Here is a 15,164-nt window from a genome sequence, read left to right on the forward strand (position 1 = left end):
AAAGAGGCAGACAGAGGATCCGAACCGGGCTCTGCGCTGACAGCAGTGAGCCCAGTGCAGGGCTAGATCTTACCAACCTTGAGATCATGACCACCTGAGCCAAAGTCAGTGGCTCAACTGACTGAGCCACTCAAGTGCCCAAGAAAGTCTAACTTAAGAAAGTAGTACAGGGGCACCTGTCTGGCTCAGTGGGTAGAGCATTAGACTCACAATACTGGGGTCACGATTTCCAGCCCCACGTTGGGTGTGGAGCCTACTGAAAACAAAAACCAAAACACAGCATAGTACAGACGGCTCCTGTACACTCTTTACTCAGCTTCCGATGTTAACAGCTTGCCTACCCATGGCACACTGATCAACAGTACAGTGGGTTGAATAATGGCCCTTATGTTGGTTTTCTCAGGCTGCTATAACAAAGTACCGTAAACAGGGTGGCTTAGACAACAGAATTTATTCTCTCCCAGGAAGAGGATATGGTTTGGTGGGAGATGAAACAGGGGACTGTGTTCATTTTCTGCTGCTGCATGAGGAAGTACCCCAAGCTTAGAAGCTTAAAACACACACCGATTATCTCATTAATTTCCATAGATCAGAAGTCCAGGCAGAGTTTAGTTAGATTCTCCATTTCAGGGGCGCCTGGCTGCTCAGTTTGTAGAGCATGTGACTCTTGATCTCGGGGTTGTGAGCTCGAGCCCTGCTGGTGGTAGAGATTATGTAAAAATAAAACCTTTATTTTGTTTTATTATTTTATTTTTATTTTAGAGAGAGAGAGAGAGAGCAAGGGAGTGAGGAGGGGAGGGGGCAGACGGAGAGACAGACAGACAGACAAAATCTCAAGCAGATCCCATGCTCTGCAAGGGGCCCATCACGGGGCTTGATCCCACGAACCATGAGATCATGACCTGAGCCCAAAGCAAGGGTCAGTCGCCTAACTGATTGAGCCACCCAGGTGCCCCCAGTAAAATCTTAAATAAATAAATAATTCTCCATTTCAGGGTGTCCCCAGGAAACAATTCATGTGCTTTCCAGGGCTGTGGTCTCATCAGAGGTTCTACTGGGGAGAGAGCCACTTCCAAGCTTCCTTAGACTGTTAGTGGAATCCATTCATTTTCTTTTGGCAGTATTACAGCCCCAGAGCTTTCCCGGATGTTGGAGGTGGTGGCCCTCAGGTTGGAGAAGCCACCTACAATTCTTTAGCAAGGAGGCTTTCTCAATATGGCTGCAAGCCAGAAAAGGCAATCTCTCACCCAATGGAGAGACTAAGGGAGTGACATGCCATTACCATTGCAATATCATATTGTTTGGAAGCAAGCCATGGGTCTACCCACACTCGAGGGGCTTACACACAAGTGTGGATGTCAAGAGGTGGGAGATCATTGGAGTCACCTCAGGCTCTGTCCACCTACATAGGGATGGACTTGGACGTGGGATTTAGTTAAGAATACAGGGTTGAAGCGGAGGTATTTGGAGTGTGCATTACTTTTCCACTGCTGTATATTAAAACAATGACGACGACAACAGCGACAAAACATAAGAGCTTAAGACAACAGACGTTTGTTATCTCACAGTTTTGGAAAGTCAGGAACTCTGCAAATCAGGAGTCTGGCTCAGGGTCTCTCATGAGCTAAGAGGTCATTTGGGCTGAAGTCATCCGAAGGGTTGAATGGGGCAGGAGAATCTGCTTTAAAGATGGTTCCTTCATATGTTCCTCCCTGGCGGTTACCAGGAGGCCTCAATTCTTCACAGCGTGGGCCTCTCCATAGGCTGCTTGGGTGTCCCCGTGACATGGCAGATGGCTTCCCACAGAGCAAGTGATTCAGAGAGCGAGAGCGAGAAGGAAGCCAGAATGTCTTTCATGTCAGAGTCACTTCTACCATAGTGACAGGAAAAAGAGTCACTAAGTCAGGTCCACACTCAAGGGGAGAAGGATTAAGGTCAACCTTGAGGAAGAAGAGTGTCAAAGGCTTCGTGGAAAAAAAAGTTTTTTTAATTAAGTAAACTTGACCTCCAACAATTAAGTAAACTTGACCTCCAACATGGGGCTTGAATTCATGATCCCAAGATCAAGCGTCGCACACTCTACTGACCGAGCCAGCCAGGTGACCCACTTGTCAACCTTTTTTAAATCTTAGAGTTAGTGGGTCGGGTGTGGAGGTTTGGGTTGGTGGCAGGTAAGCTGTTCACGGTTTTAATTTGTTGTTGGGCTTGTGTTATTATGCTTGACTTGGTAGAAACAATGGAGCTCGGTGCCATGGAGTACAGGAATTATGGCAGTGGGGGGTTGGATCGTTGGGGTTTTGGTGTGGTTAGATGGGGTTGGTGTTAATACGACCACCAGATGAGCTGGTCGTGGGGGTCGAGCAGGGGTGTGATGGAGGAGTGTGGTATTTAAAGCATAACTACGGGTCAAGTTTAAGTTTGGGTTACGGCAGATTTTGGATGAGAGTTTGGGTCGGATGATGGAGTTTGGAGTTGGATGTTTTTGTGTTGGTTGTAGGCTTCCAATTGTGGTTGTGTTGAGTACAGTGGGGTGTGGAGGTGTGGCGCTGGGGGTTTTAGAATCATGACAGTGGTTGGGGGGAGCATGAGGTGGTGCATTCCCCAGTTGTGGGAGTTGCATCCATCACTGAGGCGGAGGTTGAAATGGCTGGGGTTGGGTTGAGGAATAAGAATTTGGGGGGGTTCATCTGAGGCGTCACAGGGTGGCTGGAACGGTGTTGGTCTTTATGTCTGGGGTGGACAGTCGTGTTGGGGCAGCAGGAACTGGGCTCCTGAGACTTTGTGGGGTCATTTGACTGGGAGTGGCCTTGGATGGTTGGGTGTGGTGTGACTAGAGCTGGGAATTCAGTAGGACGGGGCAGCGTCGGGGATTGTAGCTGAAATTGATTGTAAAGGAGAATTCATGGTCGGGCTGGGGATGGAGGGAAACTATTCTCCTCCCCCTCCCCGAACCTCCCCCCTCCCCCTACCCCCGCCCAGCCCACCAGCGTAGTGAACACCACACACCCAGCTTACACGTCTTTATTGGACCAGATGCGGGATTTTGAAACCCAAACAGGTTGCCTCTGTCCTGCACCGCCCCAGTCACAGAGACCCCTCCCTAGTTCTGAGGGAGACCAGCTCCCTGCTGGAGGGGGGTCAAAGGTTGGTGGGTGTCGTGGGTGCCCTGGAGCCCCCACTGTGGCAGGGGAGAGAGCCACACCCATGCCCGGAGTCCGCCTCCTGTAACCCTCTGCACCTGAGCTTAGGGCGCTGCCCGTCCTGGAAGAGGCAGGCGATGTCCAACAAAGCGTCTTCGATGTGCTGGCCCAGCCTGTGCGAGTCCTGGAAGGAGAGGTGGGTCATGTCCAGGGGAAGCCGGGGGAGGGGCTCCTGGGCGCTGGGGAACAAGAGGGCTTGGTGTCCCTGAGGTCCCCGTCTGAGGGAGAAGGGGGTGGGTGACACGGATTCCTGGATCAGGGGGCAGCACTGAGCGAGGAGGCTGCACTCCTAGGTTGTAGGAGAAAAGGGAGCTAGGAGTCCAGGCCCCTGAAGAAGGAGGGTGCACGGGTGTGTGTTCAAGCCTGTCTCATCATTAAAAAAATTTTTTAATGTTTATTTATTCTTGAGAGAGAGAAAGAGAGAGAGAGAGAAGACAGAGTGTGAGTGAGAGAGGGAGAGAGAGAGAGAGAGAGAGAGAGAGAGAGACACAGAATCGGAAGCAGGCTCCAGGCTCTGGGCTGTCGGTCCGCAGCGGAGGCAGGGTTCAAACTCACCAAGAGTGAGATGACCGCCTGAGCTGAACTCAGACCCTTAACCAACTGAGCCACCCGGGCGCCCCCGTCTCACCGTTTTTGTGCTAGATTTTTTGCTGGAGATGTGGAAGGTGATGGTGTCATCTCCCATGAAGATGTAGGAAACACCATAACCGTGGTCATCCGCCTGGAGAGGGGCAGAGTGAAGGGGAACAAAATGGCTTCCAGTCCCCTCCTCCCCAACTAGGCAGGAGCGGGGACCCCAAGCCCCTCCTCCCTCAGGGCCCAGGGTCCAGGGAGGGGGGTCAGGCCCAGTTGCACTCACAGGCCCGAATCCCCCGCCAGAGGACACATAGTCGGGGTAATTGTGGACGTCAAACAGGTGGATTTGCTGAACGGGGATCTGGCTGGTGGCCAGCTGCCACTGCTCCGAGTGAACCTGACGGACAGAAAGAAAAGACGGTCAAGGATCCAATCAAGACCAACAGACCAGCCGGTCCACGCCCCGTTGGCTCAGCTCCATTCCACGCAGCCCTGGCCCATTCTGACTCCTCCCCTGACTGCCTATTTCCCCCAAATCGCCCCATTGTTGGCTGTGCCCTTCTCTCCTCCACCTCCTCCTCTGTCCTTTCTGACTACACGAGTCCGGTTCTGCCAGAACCGCCTTTCCCTCCCTTCTTTCTGACCACGCCCCTCCCACTGACCACGCCCCTTATTCTCCTGACCCCGCCCCCTCGCCCTTTCTCTCGCCCCTGCTTCCCTCCAAGCCCTCTGCCTTCCTCTCTTGCTGCAGCAACCCGAGCCCCCATGTCTCTCCTCTAACACCGCCTTTTGCCGACCTCACCCTCCTCGTCCTGAGGTACCTCTCTCCTCCCGTGGTTCCCCACTTCACTCTTTCCCTGCACCCCAACCTGGTCTAGAAAGGGTGACTGCAGGTGCAAGAACTGGGACACCACGTAGAGAGCGAAGAGGTGGCGGTCGACCCCCTGTCCGCTCATCGCGGCCTTCAGCAGAGTCTGGTGCTTTTCCACGGCCAAGCGGAACAGAGCGCGGCGCTGCGGTTCCTGGGGTCGCCCCGGGGAGGTCACGGGTCATGGAAAGACAGGAAGTGGGCTTACTGCTGGGGTCTGGCCTCAACCCAGCTTGCAAAATCCCTACGAGGCAGACGTACCAATTCTACTTTATGGAGGGGAAACAGGCTCAGAGAGGGGGAGTCACCTGCCCGGGGTCACAAGGCAGAGCAGAGGTGGGGGGGAGGGGGAGGGCGCAGGTCTGTGATCTAGGGCCCTGGCTCCTTCCACTGAACCATAATAGGTGGCGAGGGAGGGAACAGAGGTGCCTGGGGGGTTTCTGAGCAGACAGGTTATGTAGAGAATGCGTGGAAGGGTGCAAATGGAAGTCCCAAGGTGACACAGAGGTTAAATAATCGAAGAGAGCTACACTGTGGAATCAGGGATCCCTGTTCAGTGCCCCCCAGCGCCCTGTGCGACCCCCACTGAAGCAAGTATCACATCGCACTGAAACATCTCTGTCTGTCCCCACCAGTGAGCTCCTTGAGGTAGGAGACGGGGTCTGGGCCCTCCTTTGTCCATAACGCCCATCATGGGTCCCGGTCCTCAGAAGATGCTCCATAAGCATTTGCATATGTATGAACGAGTATGTGGAAATGACCAAAGCCTCAAAACGAGGCCCACACCCACTGTCTTCTCCTTGTCTTCCATGGCTCTCACAAAGTTGCAGGCCTCTCTGGTGCAAGATCGCACCGTCTCCGTCCGGCCTTCCAGGAACAAGCGAGTCATGGTCGACTCAGAAGACAGGCAGAATTGACCCCTGTCCTGGGTGGGGGCAAGGAAGGGAGAAGCCTGTCAGCTAGGCTCCAGCTTCCCACCTCTTCCTGCCCGGGGAATGTGTGGCTGGGAGAGAGAAATCAAGATGGCGGCCCCACAGTGGCAATGACCAAAAAGCGTCATCAAAGGGGCTGACAAGGCAGGTCTTGGGAGCCCAAGGGAACCGCGGTCCCGAGAAGAGGCTGAGGTGGAGGAACCCAACTGACCCGGAAGTGGGCCAGCTGTAAGGCCATCTGGATGAAGCTGTCTGAAGACAGGTGGCAGCGTTTGATGAAGCTCTTGCCAAAGTGGGAGAAGGGGAAGACGTGGCAGTCAACGTTTCCAGACAAGGTCTTGGCTCCCCTCAGGGCTAGAGAGATGGACAGATGGATCTGCCAGAGGAGAAGGGAGGCAGGGATGGCCGGGGTTACAGATGGCATAGGGTTAGAGCTGGGAGTGGGGGGGGGGGGGGGGGGGGGGAGGAGTGAAGGTGGAAATCGAGTCAAAGTTACGGGTGGAATGTGGAAATGGGGACAGAGGCGAACGTGGAGCTGAAGGGCTGGATTGATGATGGGACTCGGGTGAGACTGTGGTTGGGGTGAAGACCGGATTGGGGTGGGAGATAGGATTGGGGTTTCAGGTGGGGTAGGACTGGATTGGGCTGGGATTGGAGAGGGGGTTGGGGTGGGATTGAGTTTGGGGGTGGGGATGAGTTTAGAGTCAAAGCCAAGGGTTTGCAGACTTGCAAGGAGAGGCCCGGAAGCCTGGTCTCACCTTTTCTGGAAGGTCCCAGTGCAGCCGCTGGGGCTGGGGCAGTGAGGGGTCAGGATGTCCTTTGCAGTGGCCATCGGCTGAGTAGCCCAACTGAAAACATTCTGTGGCCAGAGTGAACTGTGTACAAACAGAGGCTGTCAGAGTCCCTTCCTCTCTCTGTCTGAGGGCCATCTAAGCAGGGACTTCTTTTCATAAGTCCCTTCTGGGGGGGGGGGGCAGTTCTTGAGAAACAGAAACCTCTGATGTTCACAGGTGGGTTCTCAGGCTCAAGTTCATTGAGAGTAGGCCTGATACCAATACCCAGCTGGTGCCCTACTGACCTTTTACTTCTGACTGGTAGACAAAAAGCCACCAATGGTGGCCCCAATTTCCCAAGACACCCCCACCCTCACCCCCACCAGGATCCTGAGACCCGAGACCTAAAGCCCAGCACAGCACGGGCCGCCAAAGGGGTCAGTGTGCATTCTGATTGAGTGGCGCCCACGCCCTCGTGGTTGTTACAATTTATTTTAGTTATTTTGTTCTTCAGTTTTTTGGTTGTTAAATAGTTCAAGTCAGCCCTGGTCGAGCACCTCCTGCCCACCAGCCTTTCACTTCGTTCTCAGGATAACTTAGGGAGAAGCAATTAAGATCCCTGCTTTTGCATTAGAAACATATCAGAAGAATGCCTCACTTGATGTCTTGTAGTTACCATTTATCTTTATCGTACTCTATGTGACATCTCTTCATTCAAAGCTGATGTGCAGAGATCATAGGTTGATATGAAGGGTCTGAAGGGTCTGAGGTTAAACTGAATTGACAGTTTCATTGGCCAATATCATCGAAGGGGGAAAAGTCCCAGTGTACAAACGTGAAACAGACACGGAAGAGCTGACGCTTACCTGGGGCTGCTCCTGAGATCTGAAAGGGGCCTCCCTTCCCCTCATACATGCTGGATCCCACCCTGGACCTCATCCCACAGCTCAAGCAATGCCATGGAAGAGTGGGAACCTGGGCGCCTGGGTGGCTCAGTCGGCAAAGCGTCCCGACTTCAGCTTAGGTCATGATCTCACGGTTTGTGAGTTCAAGTCCCATGTCTGGCTCTATGCTGGCAGCTCAGAGTCTGGAGCCTGCTTCGGATTCTATGTCTCCCTCTCTCTCTGCCCCACCCCTGCTCACTCTCTGTCTCTCTTTTAAAATAAACATTTTTAATAAAAAAAAAAGAGTAGGAACCTGATAGGGTATAGATAGCACCTGCTATGATTTAGGGACCAAATAAATAAGAGAAAATAGAGGGGTGCCTGGGTGGCTCAGTCGGTTAAGCACCCAACTTGGTTTCAGCCCAGATCATGATACCACGTTTCGTGAGTTCAAGCCCCACATCGGGCTCTGCATTGAGTGTGGAGCCTGCTTGGGACTCGCTCTCGCTCTCGCTCTCACTCTCTACCCCTCTCTACTCGTTCTCTCAAAATAAATAAATACATTTAAATTTTTTTTTAATTTAAAAATTAAAAAAAAGAGGATAGAGATGTTAAGTTTCTCAGGATTGGCTGGGAGCTTACAGATAAAAGAAAATCCAACCCTTTCATCTGATGAAAGGGGGAAATGAGGCTCAGAGGAGGGGAGTAACTTTCCCAAGTTCACACAGCAAGCCAGAGCTAGAAGATCATTTGGATTCAGTGCGATGTAGTTGAAAGGCCTCACTTTGTGGTCTCAGAGCATCGTGGATTCACATTCTTGCTCTGCAATTCCTGGGTCTGTGACTCTAGGGAGATCACTTCCCTTCTCTGAGCCCCCGATGTCGACTCATCAAAAGGTCATAATCCCAGACCCTCTTTTCTTTGCTGGGTGACACCCTCCACCCCTACCATCGGGTATCTGCCTGTCTGAGCCTCTGTCTTCCCCCTGAGTGTAAGGCCCTGGAGAGGAAGGCCTTTGGGAATGAGGCCGCTGGTCCCCGGGGCGGGAGGGGACCGGCTATCTTACCTCCCACATGTGTCCTGAGATGGGGCAGTCGGCCCACGAGTTCTCCACACTGAGACCCAGCTTCCCATTGGAGAAGACGATTAAAGTGAAGGATTTGTCAAACCAGCTGCAGGTGAGAATGCAAAGCAGTCACCGAAGAGCCCGGGGCCAAGAAGGAACTCAGGGGCTCTTTGTGGGAAATGCAGGAGTGTCAGGGTGGGGAGATTTTTCTGGAATCAGGGCTGGTATGGGGATCTCTAAGAGGGCGGAGGTCTCCACCAGGCAGTCTAGATGCTTTCTGGGGCATGTCTAAGGCTTGAAAAAGTGGGAGATGTTGAGGGAACACGCCAAGAAAGGTTCAAGGCTCACGAGGAGCTGAGGGATTAGGGGGACTCTTCCGGGAACCTCCGAAATCACAGGGATGCCTGGGGCACGTCTAGGAAGTTGTCTGAGGATCTCCAGGTCTGGAGTCCCAGGTCTAGGGTCCTGGTTTTGGGGGGCCTGCATTGAGATCTGAAGATTCTGTGGTTCTGAGCCTGAGGTCCTTGGCCTTGGGGTTCTGACTTCAGGGGGTTCTCTAGGTCTGAGGTTCAGTGGTCCCCAGATCTGGGGTCCCACGGATGCCAGACCTGGGGACCCAGAGGTCCTCTGTGTTAGAGGTTCCTAGGTCTCACTGCTTTGGGTCTGGTGTCCTGAGATCAAAGGCGCCCTTGGACCTGGGCATGCCCCAGGTCTGGGGTCCGGGGGCTGCTTGTCTAGTGTCCAGAGTCCTAGGTCTGGAGACCGGTTTCTGGGGTCACAGGCTGGGGTGAGGTTCGAGTCGAGGGCCTGACTCACCGGTCATGGCCCCTGCCAGCCAGCAGGGCGTGGGCATAGGCGTCCAGCGACGCTGCGGGGTCCTCCCGGCTGAGCCCTGCGGGCTCAGAGTCCAGTGATACGAAGAAAGCAGCTCCTTCCACGGCCTCCAGGGCGTCCTTAGCCTGGCTCTTCAGGGAACTCCGTACCTGGGCCCACACGTCCCTGTGGCGGAAGCGGGTGGGGGATGGGGGTGACTGTACCTGAGCCCGGGCTGACCCTGTACCCTGCCCCACTTCCACCCGGCCCCCAACCTTCCCCTTTCACAACTTTGGGAGGTGCACTGGGCCCCCGGGTCCCCTGTTCCCCCCGCCCTCACCTGGGAGCGGCGGTCAAGGCCGCCAGGTGCTCCTCCTGGGGGCAGGCGGGGGAGGGGTCGTCCAGGATTCGCTGAAACTGCTGCTCCAGGGCCCGCGGGGAGAGCAGGCCGCTTTGAGAGTGGGTCCCCACGCGGAAGAAGCGGCCTCGGTGGAAGACGGCCACGTGTCGGCTGTCGCGGAGGTGGCGGATGTGGTCTAGGGGTGGCGTCGCCAGACGTGCAGAGGGCAGGAAGGTCAGATACATGGCAAGAACGGGGCGCCTGGGTGGCTCAGTGGGTTGAGCGTCCGACTTCAGCTCAGGTCATGGTCTCACGGTTCGTGGGTTCGAGCCCCGCATCGGGCTCTGTGCTGACAGCTCAGAGCCTGGAGCCTGTTTCAAATTCTGTGCCTCCCTCTCTGATCCTCCCCTGCTCATGCTGTCTCTATCTCTCTCTCAAAAATAAATAAAATATTAAAAGAAAAAGATACATGGCAAGAATAAGGGTCACGTATTAGGCATCTCCTGGGTGGCTTGCACCGTCCTCAATACTCATGTCATCCTCACTACCCTGCGTACCCTTATAATCCGGTTTTAGAGATGAGGATACCAAGGCTCACAGAGGGTGATAGCTTGCCCAAGGTCACACAGCAAGGGAGCGATGGAGCTGGGATTCGAACCCCAGAGAACGTGCTCGCAGCCACTACCCTGTTAACGCCTGTGCCCGCGCCGGGGGGCGGGGGGGTGGGGGGGCGGCGAGAGGACTCTCACCTTTCTGGATGCCGGGAACGCGCGTGGTGTTGAAGATCTTCTCATACTGGGCGGAGCACAGGGGCCGCATTCCCATCAGCAAAGTCTGCAAGAGACCACGGGCTCCCGAACTGCCTCCCGGGCCCCACGTGGCCCCACGGCCACAGGACCGCAGTCTCCGCGTCCAGCCCACAGGGGCGGCCCCCTTACAGGCGGGATCTCCTGGCGGTTCAGGCGGTGGCGGTAGAGGAGCAGGGCGTGGACCGCGTTCCCGGCGCGAGCCGCCTGCACTGGCGTGGGAGTGACGTACAGGAAGTCCTGGGGGACCAGCCGAGGGGACCGCAAAGCGCCTGGGGTCAGGTGTGCCCCTCATGGGAACGCCGACCCCAAACACAGATCCGGACCCCAAACCCAGGGCGAGATGGTGAACGACAGACTCTGATTCGGGCCGCTGACCCGAAACTCCACTTCCTACAGAGACACAGAGACGTCCCGACCCCAGATCTATGACCCGCGGCCCCGCCCAGCTCCGGGCCTCAGTGCTCCCTTCTCACCATCAGATAATAGTTGCTGTTCACCATCAGCGAGTGCCGGGAACGCAGGTACACAAATTCTTCCCACCAGTCACTGACCTAGGAGTGGGCCGAGGGACACACAGGTGGGGTTGGGGCAGTGGGAGTGGCAGGACCCTCGAGACTTAGCGTGTCAAACGGGGAGGGTGTAACTCAATGAAGGAGGCCATCACGTCAGGGTGGCCTGATCTACTGTTACTAGCAGTAACCTAGACGTCCATCAGCTGGGGATCAGTTAGCTAAACCCTGCTACACTCATGCCCTGGAATACTACCAAGCTGTTAAACAAAAAAGAGGGGCACCTGGGTGGCTCAGTCAGGTAAGTGTCTGACTTGGGCTCAGGTTATAATATCGCCGCTTGTGAGTTCGAGCCCCACTGTCGGTTCTGTGCTAACAGCTCAGAGCCTGGAGCCTGTTTCAGATTCTGTGTCTCCCTCTCTCTCTGCCCCTGCCCCACTCGCACTGTCTCTCTCTCCTAAAAGTAAACAAACATTAAAAAAAGAAAAAGTAAATAAACATTGAAAAAAAAGAAAAAGAACAAGGCCAAGTGGCTTTTAGGTGGCTCAGTCAGTAGGGCAACAGACTCCTGATTTCAGGTCTTGATCTCAGGGTCCTGAGTTCAAGTTTGATTGGGCATGGGGCCTCCGTTAAAAAAAAAAAGTAGAGGTGGCTCAGTCGATTGAGCATCTGACTCTTGATTTTGGCTCAGGTCATGATGTCATCGTTTGTGAGTTCAAGACCCACACTGGGATTCCCTGCTTGGGATCCTCTCTCTCCTTCTCCCTCTGCAACTCCCGTGTTCTCTCTCTCAAAATAAGTAAAATAAAGTTTAAACACATATTTAAGGGGCGCCTGGGTGGCTCAGTCGGTTAAGTGTTCGACTTCAGCTCAGGTCATGATCTCATAGTTTGTGGGTTTGAGCCCCGCGTCGGGCTCTATGCTGACAGCCTGCTCAGAGCCTGGAGCCTGCTTCGGATTCAGTATCTTCTTCTCTCTCTGACCCTCCCCTGCTCATGCTGCCTCTCTCTCTCAGAAATAAATAAAACATTTAAAAAAACATATTTAAAAAATGGCTAAAATGATAAATTTTATGTTATGCCCATTTTACCACAATAAGAATTACACGTGTTTACGTTACATATATTTTATATACTATATTAAATCTATATTTTCTACGAATTATAAAATATATAATCATATATATTGTGCAATTGAAAATTATATGTAACGTAGCAATAAAATTCACATAGCATAAATTTAAAATATAGATAAAAAGTCTAAGTGAGAGGAAAGCACAGTGTCAAACTTTAGTTGGCCTTCACATTCTTTTTTGTTACATAAGATAGTAGGATATGTTATAATTGGTGGTGCCTTAGAGGTTCAATGAAATCTATGCATAGTGTGTGCGCGTGTGCATTGAAGCTGAATCTGGTCCAAGAGCTTGAAGGAAAAAAATGCAGAAACCAAGGCCTGACTTCCCTCCTACCTCTCCAGACACGATTCAGTCCCCTCCATAGAGCCTGTTCGTGCTGCTGCCCCTGAGGCTGCGTCTCAGATCCTTTTCCCTTCCAAGTCCCAGGCCTCTTTCCTGAGCCTCTACTCAGGTCTCCGGCTGCCCCAGGGCAGGTCCCCGTCAACCCCCAGACCCGTCACACCTGCCCCCGCGGGGCTCCCTGCCTTTGCCCCAAAGCTGCTCCCCTTCTCCCCATCTCAGGAAGACCCCCGCAGTCCCCCCCACCACGTGAGGCCCGTGGGTGCCATCCTTGCCATCTCCCCACCCCTAGCCTGGCAGTCCCAGCCCCACCCTCCTGCACCCTGACTCTGCCTCATCCCCTCCGGCCCAATTCCCCTGTCTGACCTTGTCCTCTACCCGCCCCCCTCCCCCCCAAAGCACGCTCTCCAGCCTCCGGGTCTCCAATGTCTCCCCTCCAGTCTTTACGGCACACCAGAGCTGGTCCTGACCCTCCCCTGTTCAGAATCCTCCCATGGCTCCCTAGCACCCCCAATAAAAAGTCCAGGGTCCTCAGCTGGAGTTCAGGCCACTCCCCGCCACTCGACCATTCCCTCTCTTGAAGACCACCCTTCAATCCCTGTGTTCCAGCGAGTAAACCCTCTGGTTCCCAGCCCACCCCCTACAGCTGTCTTGCTCTGTGCCTGTTTCCCAAGGAGCTCAAATCGGAGTATTACCAAAGGCCTAGCTCCTGAACTCAGAATAGAATGCACTTGCTCAAAAGTAGGGGATAAAGGGGCGCCTGGGTGGCTTAGCCGGTTGAGCGTCTGACTTTCGCTTAGGTCATGATCTCGCGGTTCGTGGGTTTGAGCCCCGCGTCGGGCTCTGTGCTGACAGCCAGCTCAGAGCCTGGAGCCTGTTTCAGTCTGTGACTCCCTCTCTCTCTGACCCTCCCCTGCTCACGCTGTCTCTCTCTCTCTCCTAGAAATAAATAAAACATTAAAAAAAAAAAAAGTAGGGGATAAAACCAGAACAACTCTGGGGGCGGGGGCCTTAGGCCGATGGCCTGAGCCATCCATTAAGTCCGGGAATTCGGGTTCCAATCCTGGCGGGTTGGGGGTGGAGCTGTGGATGTGGGCAGGCCCTGGAGGCGGGGCTTAGATTATGGCTGTCAGGCTCATGTCGGAGCATAGAGGTCCCGGGAGAGGCTCAAAATGTTAGCACATGACGGATGGGCTTCAGAATATTGGAGAGTAGGAGGAGCTTAGAATATTGGAGCATCTGGGGCTCGGTTTAAACCGCGGGAGCGTGGGGGCGGGGCTCAGAACAGCAAGGGGCGGGCCTGCGGGTTGTGGGCGTGTCGTGGGGGCGGGGCGTAGAACTCCGGGTTCGGAAGGCGGGCTCGGAACCTGCGCGTTCCGGGAGCGGGACTCACGTAATTGGACGCCCACCAGGACTTGAGCCGCAGGTACCACTGCAGCAGCGACGCCTGGAGCCTCAAGAATTCCTGCGCTACGACAGACGTCCAGTCGAAGTCCTCGTCGGAGAGGATGGGCCGGACGGATTCCAGGTACTGAGCGGCAAGGAGCAGAAGGTCGGTCGCGCCGCCGCCGCCCCTGGCCGCCTCCCGCCCCACGCGGAGGTAGCAGGCGGGCCCACCTTGCGCACCGTGTCCTGCACGGAGGGCACGGGCTGGCGTGGCAGGGAGCGCTGGTAACTGAAGAGCATCGGATTGCGGCCGGAGAAGATTCGGACCAGGGCCTGGAGGGAAGCGGGGAGTTAGTGGGGTCCTTGCACCCCACACTGGGATCGGGGACCAGGGTCGGGGGTTGTATTTGGCAACCTACAGAGACAATGGGGTAGAGACCCCCAGAGAATGGAGGGACAGAAACCCGGAGGGTGGGGAGGAGGGGGAATAGAGGCCAGAGAGAGATAGACACGGTCCCAGAGAGAAGTGGGTACCCAGAGGGCCTGAACAGGGCTCTGCCCTTCACCTACCAGCCAGGTCTTGGTGGGCGAGGACATGGCTCCGTGGGGTTCAAGGAGCCAGCCATGGTAGGACAGAAGCAGCCTCAGGGCCACGTGAAGTGTGAAGATCAGGGCTACCCACAGACACGAAGCGAACAGCGCCGCCGCCAGGACTCCCCGAAGCCTGTGCTGCTGTCCACCCCTGGCCGAGTGAGAGAGACCGGCCTGGGTCTCCTGGCCTCAGAAGCCCCTTCCCTCCGGCCCCACCCAGCCCCTGCTCTTGCGGATACTCTCTGACCCTGACCTTGTGACTGGGGACCTATCTTCTAGAACTGGAGTCAGTCCTAGAAATCCAGTTTCCTAGGGGCTCCTGGGTGGCTCAGTGAGTTAAGCGCCTGAAGATTGATTTCAACTCCAAAATCATGAGCTCCTGGTTCCTGGCTCCAGCCCTGCATCAGGCTCTGCGCTGATAGTGTGGAGCCTGTTTTGGGAATCTCTCCCTCTCCCTCTCTCTGCTCCTATCCTGCTCATGTTCTCTCTCAAAATAAATAAGTAAACTTAAAAAAAAAATCCAGTTTCCTTGTTTGTAAAGTAGGCATAGATCCTCTCTCTCTGTGCTACAGAGGGGAGGGGAGGGTTTGTGGGGAACTGGAGCTTTTTTTTTTTTAATATTTTTATTTATTTCTAGGAGAGAGAGAGAGAGAGACAGCATGAGCAGGGGAGCGTCAGAGAGAGAGGGAGTCACAGACTGAAACAGGCTCCAGGCTCCGAGCTGGCAGTCAGCACAGAGCCCGACGCGGGGCTCGAACCCACGAACCGCGAGATCATGACCTAAGCGAAAGTCGGACGCTTAACCGACTAAGCCACCCAGGCGCCCCGGGAACTGGAGCTTCTAAAATCACTTCCCATGGAAATTGGTAGGTACTGAATAAGTGCGAACTGTTTTTTTTTTTTTTTTTTTTAAGGGATCATTTTCTCTCCCAGAAATCAAGTT

General features: G+C 54.5%; 1 protein-coding gene across 4 annotated transcripts in view; it reads right to left on the bottom strand.

Annotated features, from left to right (window-relative positions):
• Positions 1-3,005: 3,005 nt before the first annotated feature.
• CPT1C (carnitine palmitoyltransferase 1C) overlaps positions 3,006-15,164 on the bottom strand; it is a 20,137-nt gene continuing 7,978 nt past the window's right edge. For 3 of the 4 annotated variants that reach the window (XM_039250246.1, XM_039250238.1, XM_039250256.1), the window contains 16 exons: positions 14,201-14,372; positions 13,862-13,963; positions 13,638-13,775; positions 10,735-10,812; positions 10,391-10,498; positions 10,202-10,286; positions 9,453-9,648; positions 9,116-9,298; positions 8,300-8,405; positions 6,335-6,451; positions 5,788-5,952; positions 5,435-5,569; positions 4,646-4,798; positions 4,060-4,173; positions 3,829-3,921; positions 3,139-3,324 (listed from right to left, as the gene is read on the bottom strand). In XM_039250246.1, coding sequence (XP_039106177.1) covers positions 3,139-3,324; positions 3,829-3,921; positions 4,060-4,173; positions 4,646-4,798; positions 5,435-5,569; positions 5,788-5,952; positions 6,335-6,451; positions 8,300-8,405; positions 9,116-9,298; positions 9,453-9,648; positions 10,202-10,286; positions 10,391-10,498; positions 10,735-10,812; positions 13,638-13,775; positions 13,862-13,963; positions 14,201-14,372 — 2,131 coding nt within the window. Of the gene's footprint in view, positions 3,325-3,828; positions 3,922-4,059; positions 4,174-4,645; positions 4,799-5,434; positions 5,570-5,787; positions 5,953-6,334; positions 6,452-8,299; positions 8,406-9,115; positions 9,299-9,452; positions 9,649-10,201; positions 10,287-10,390; positions 10,499-10,734; positions 10,813-13,637; positions 13,776-13,861; positions 13,964-14,200; positions 14,373-15,164 lie in introns of all 4 variants that reach the window. The other variant, XM_039250264.1, reaches the window with a different exon arrangement.

The sequence above is a fragment of the Hyaena hyaena genome, unplaced genomic scaffold (assembly GCF_003009895.1).
Source record: "Hyaena hyaena isolate Hyena2069 unplaced genomic scaffold, ASM300989v1 scaffold_9, whole genome shotgun sequence".
Classification (NCBI taxonomy): domain Eukaryota; kingdom Metazoa; phylum Chordata; class Mammalia; order Carnivora; family Hyaenidae; genus Hyaena; species Hyaena hyaena.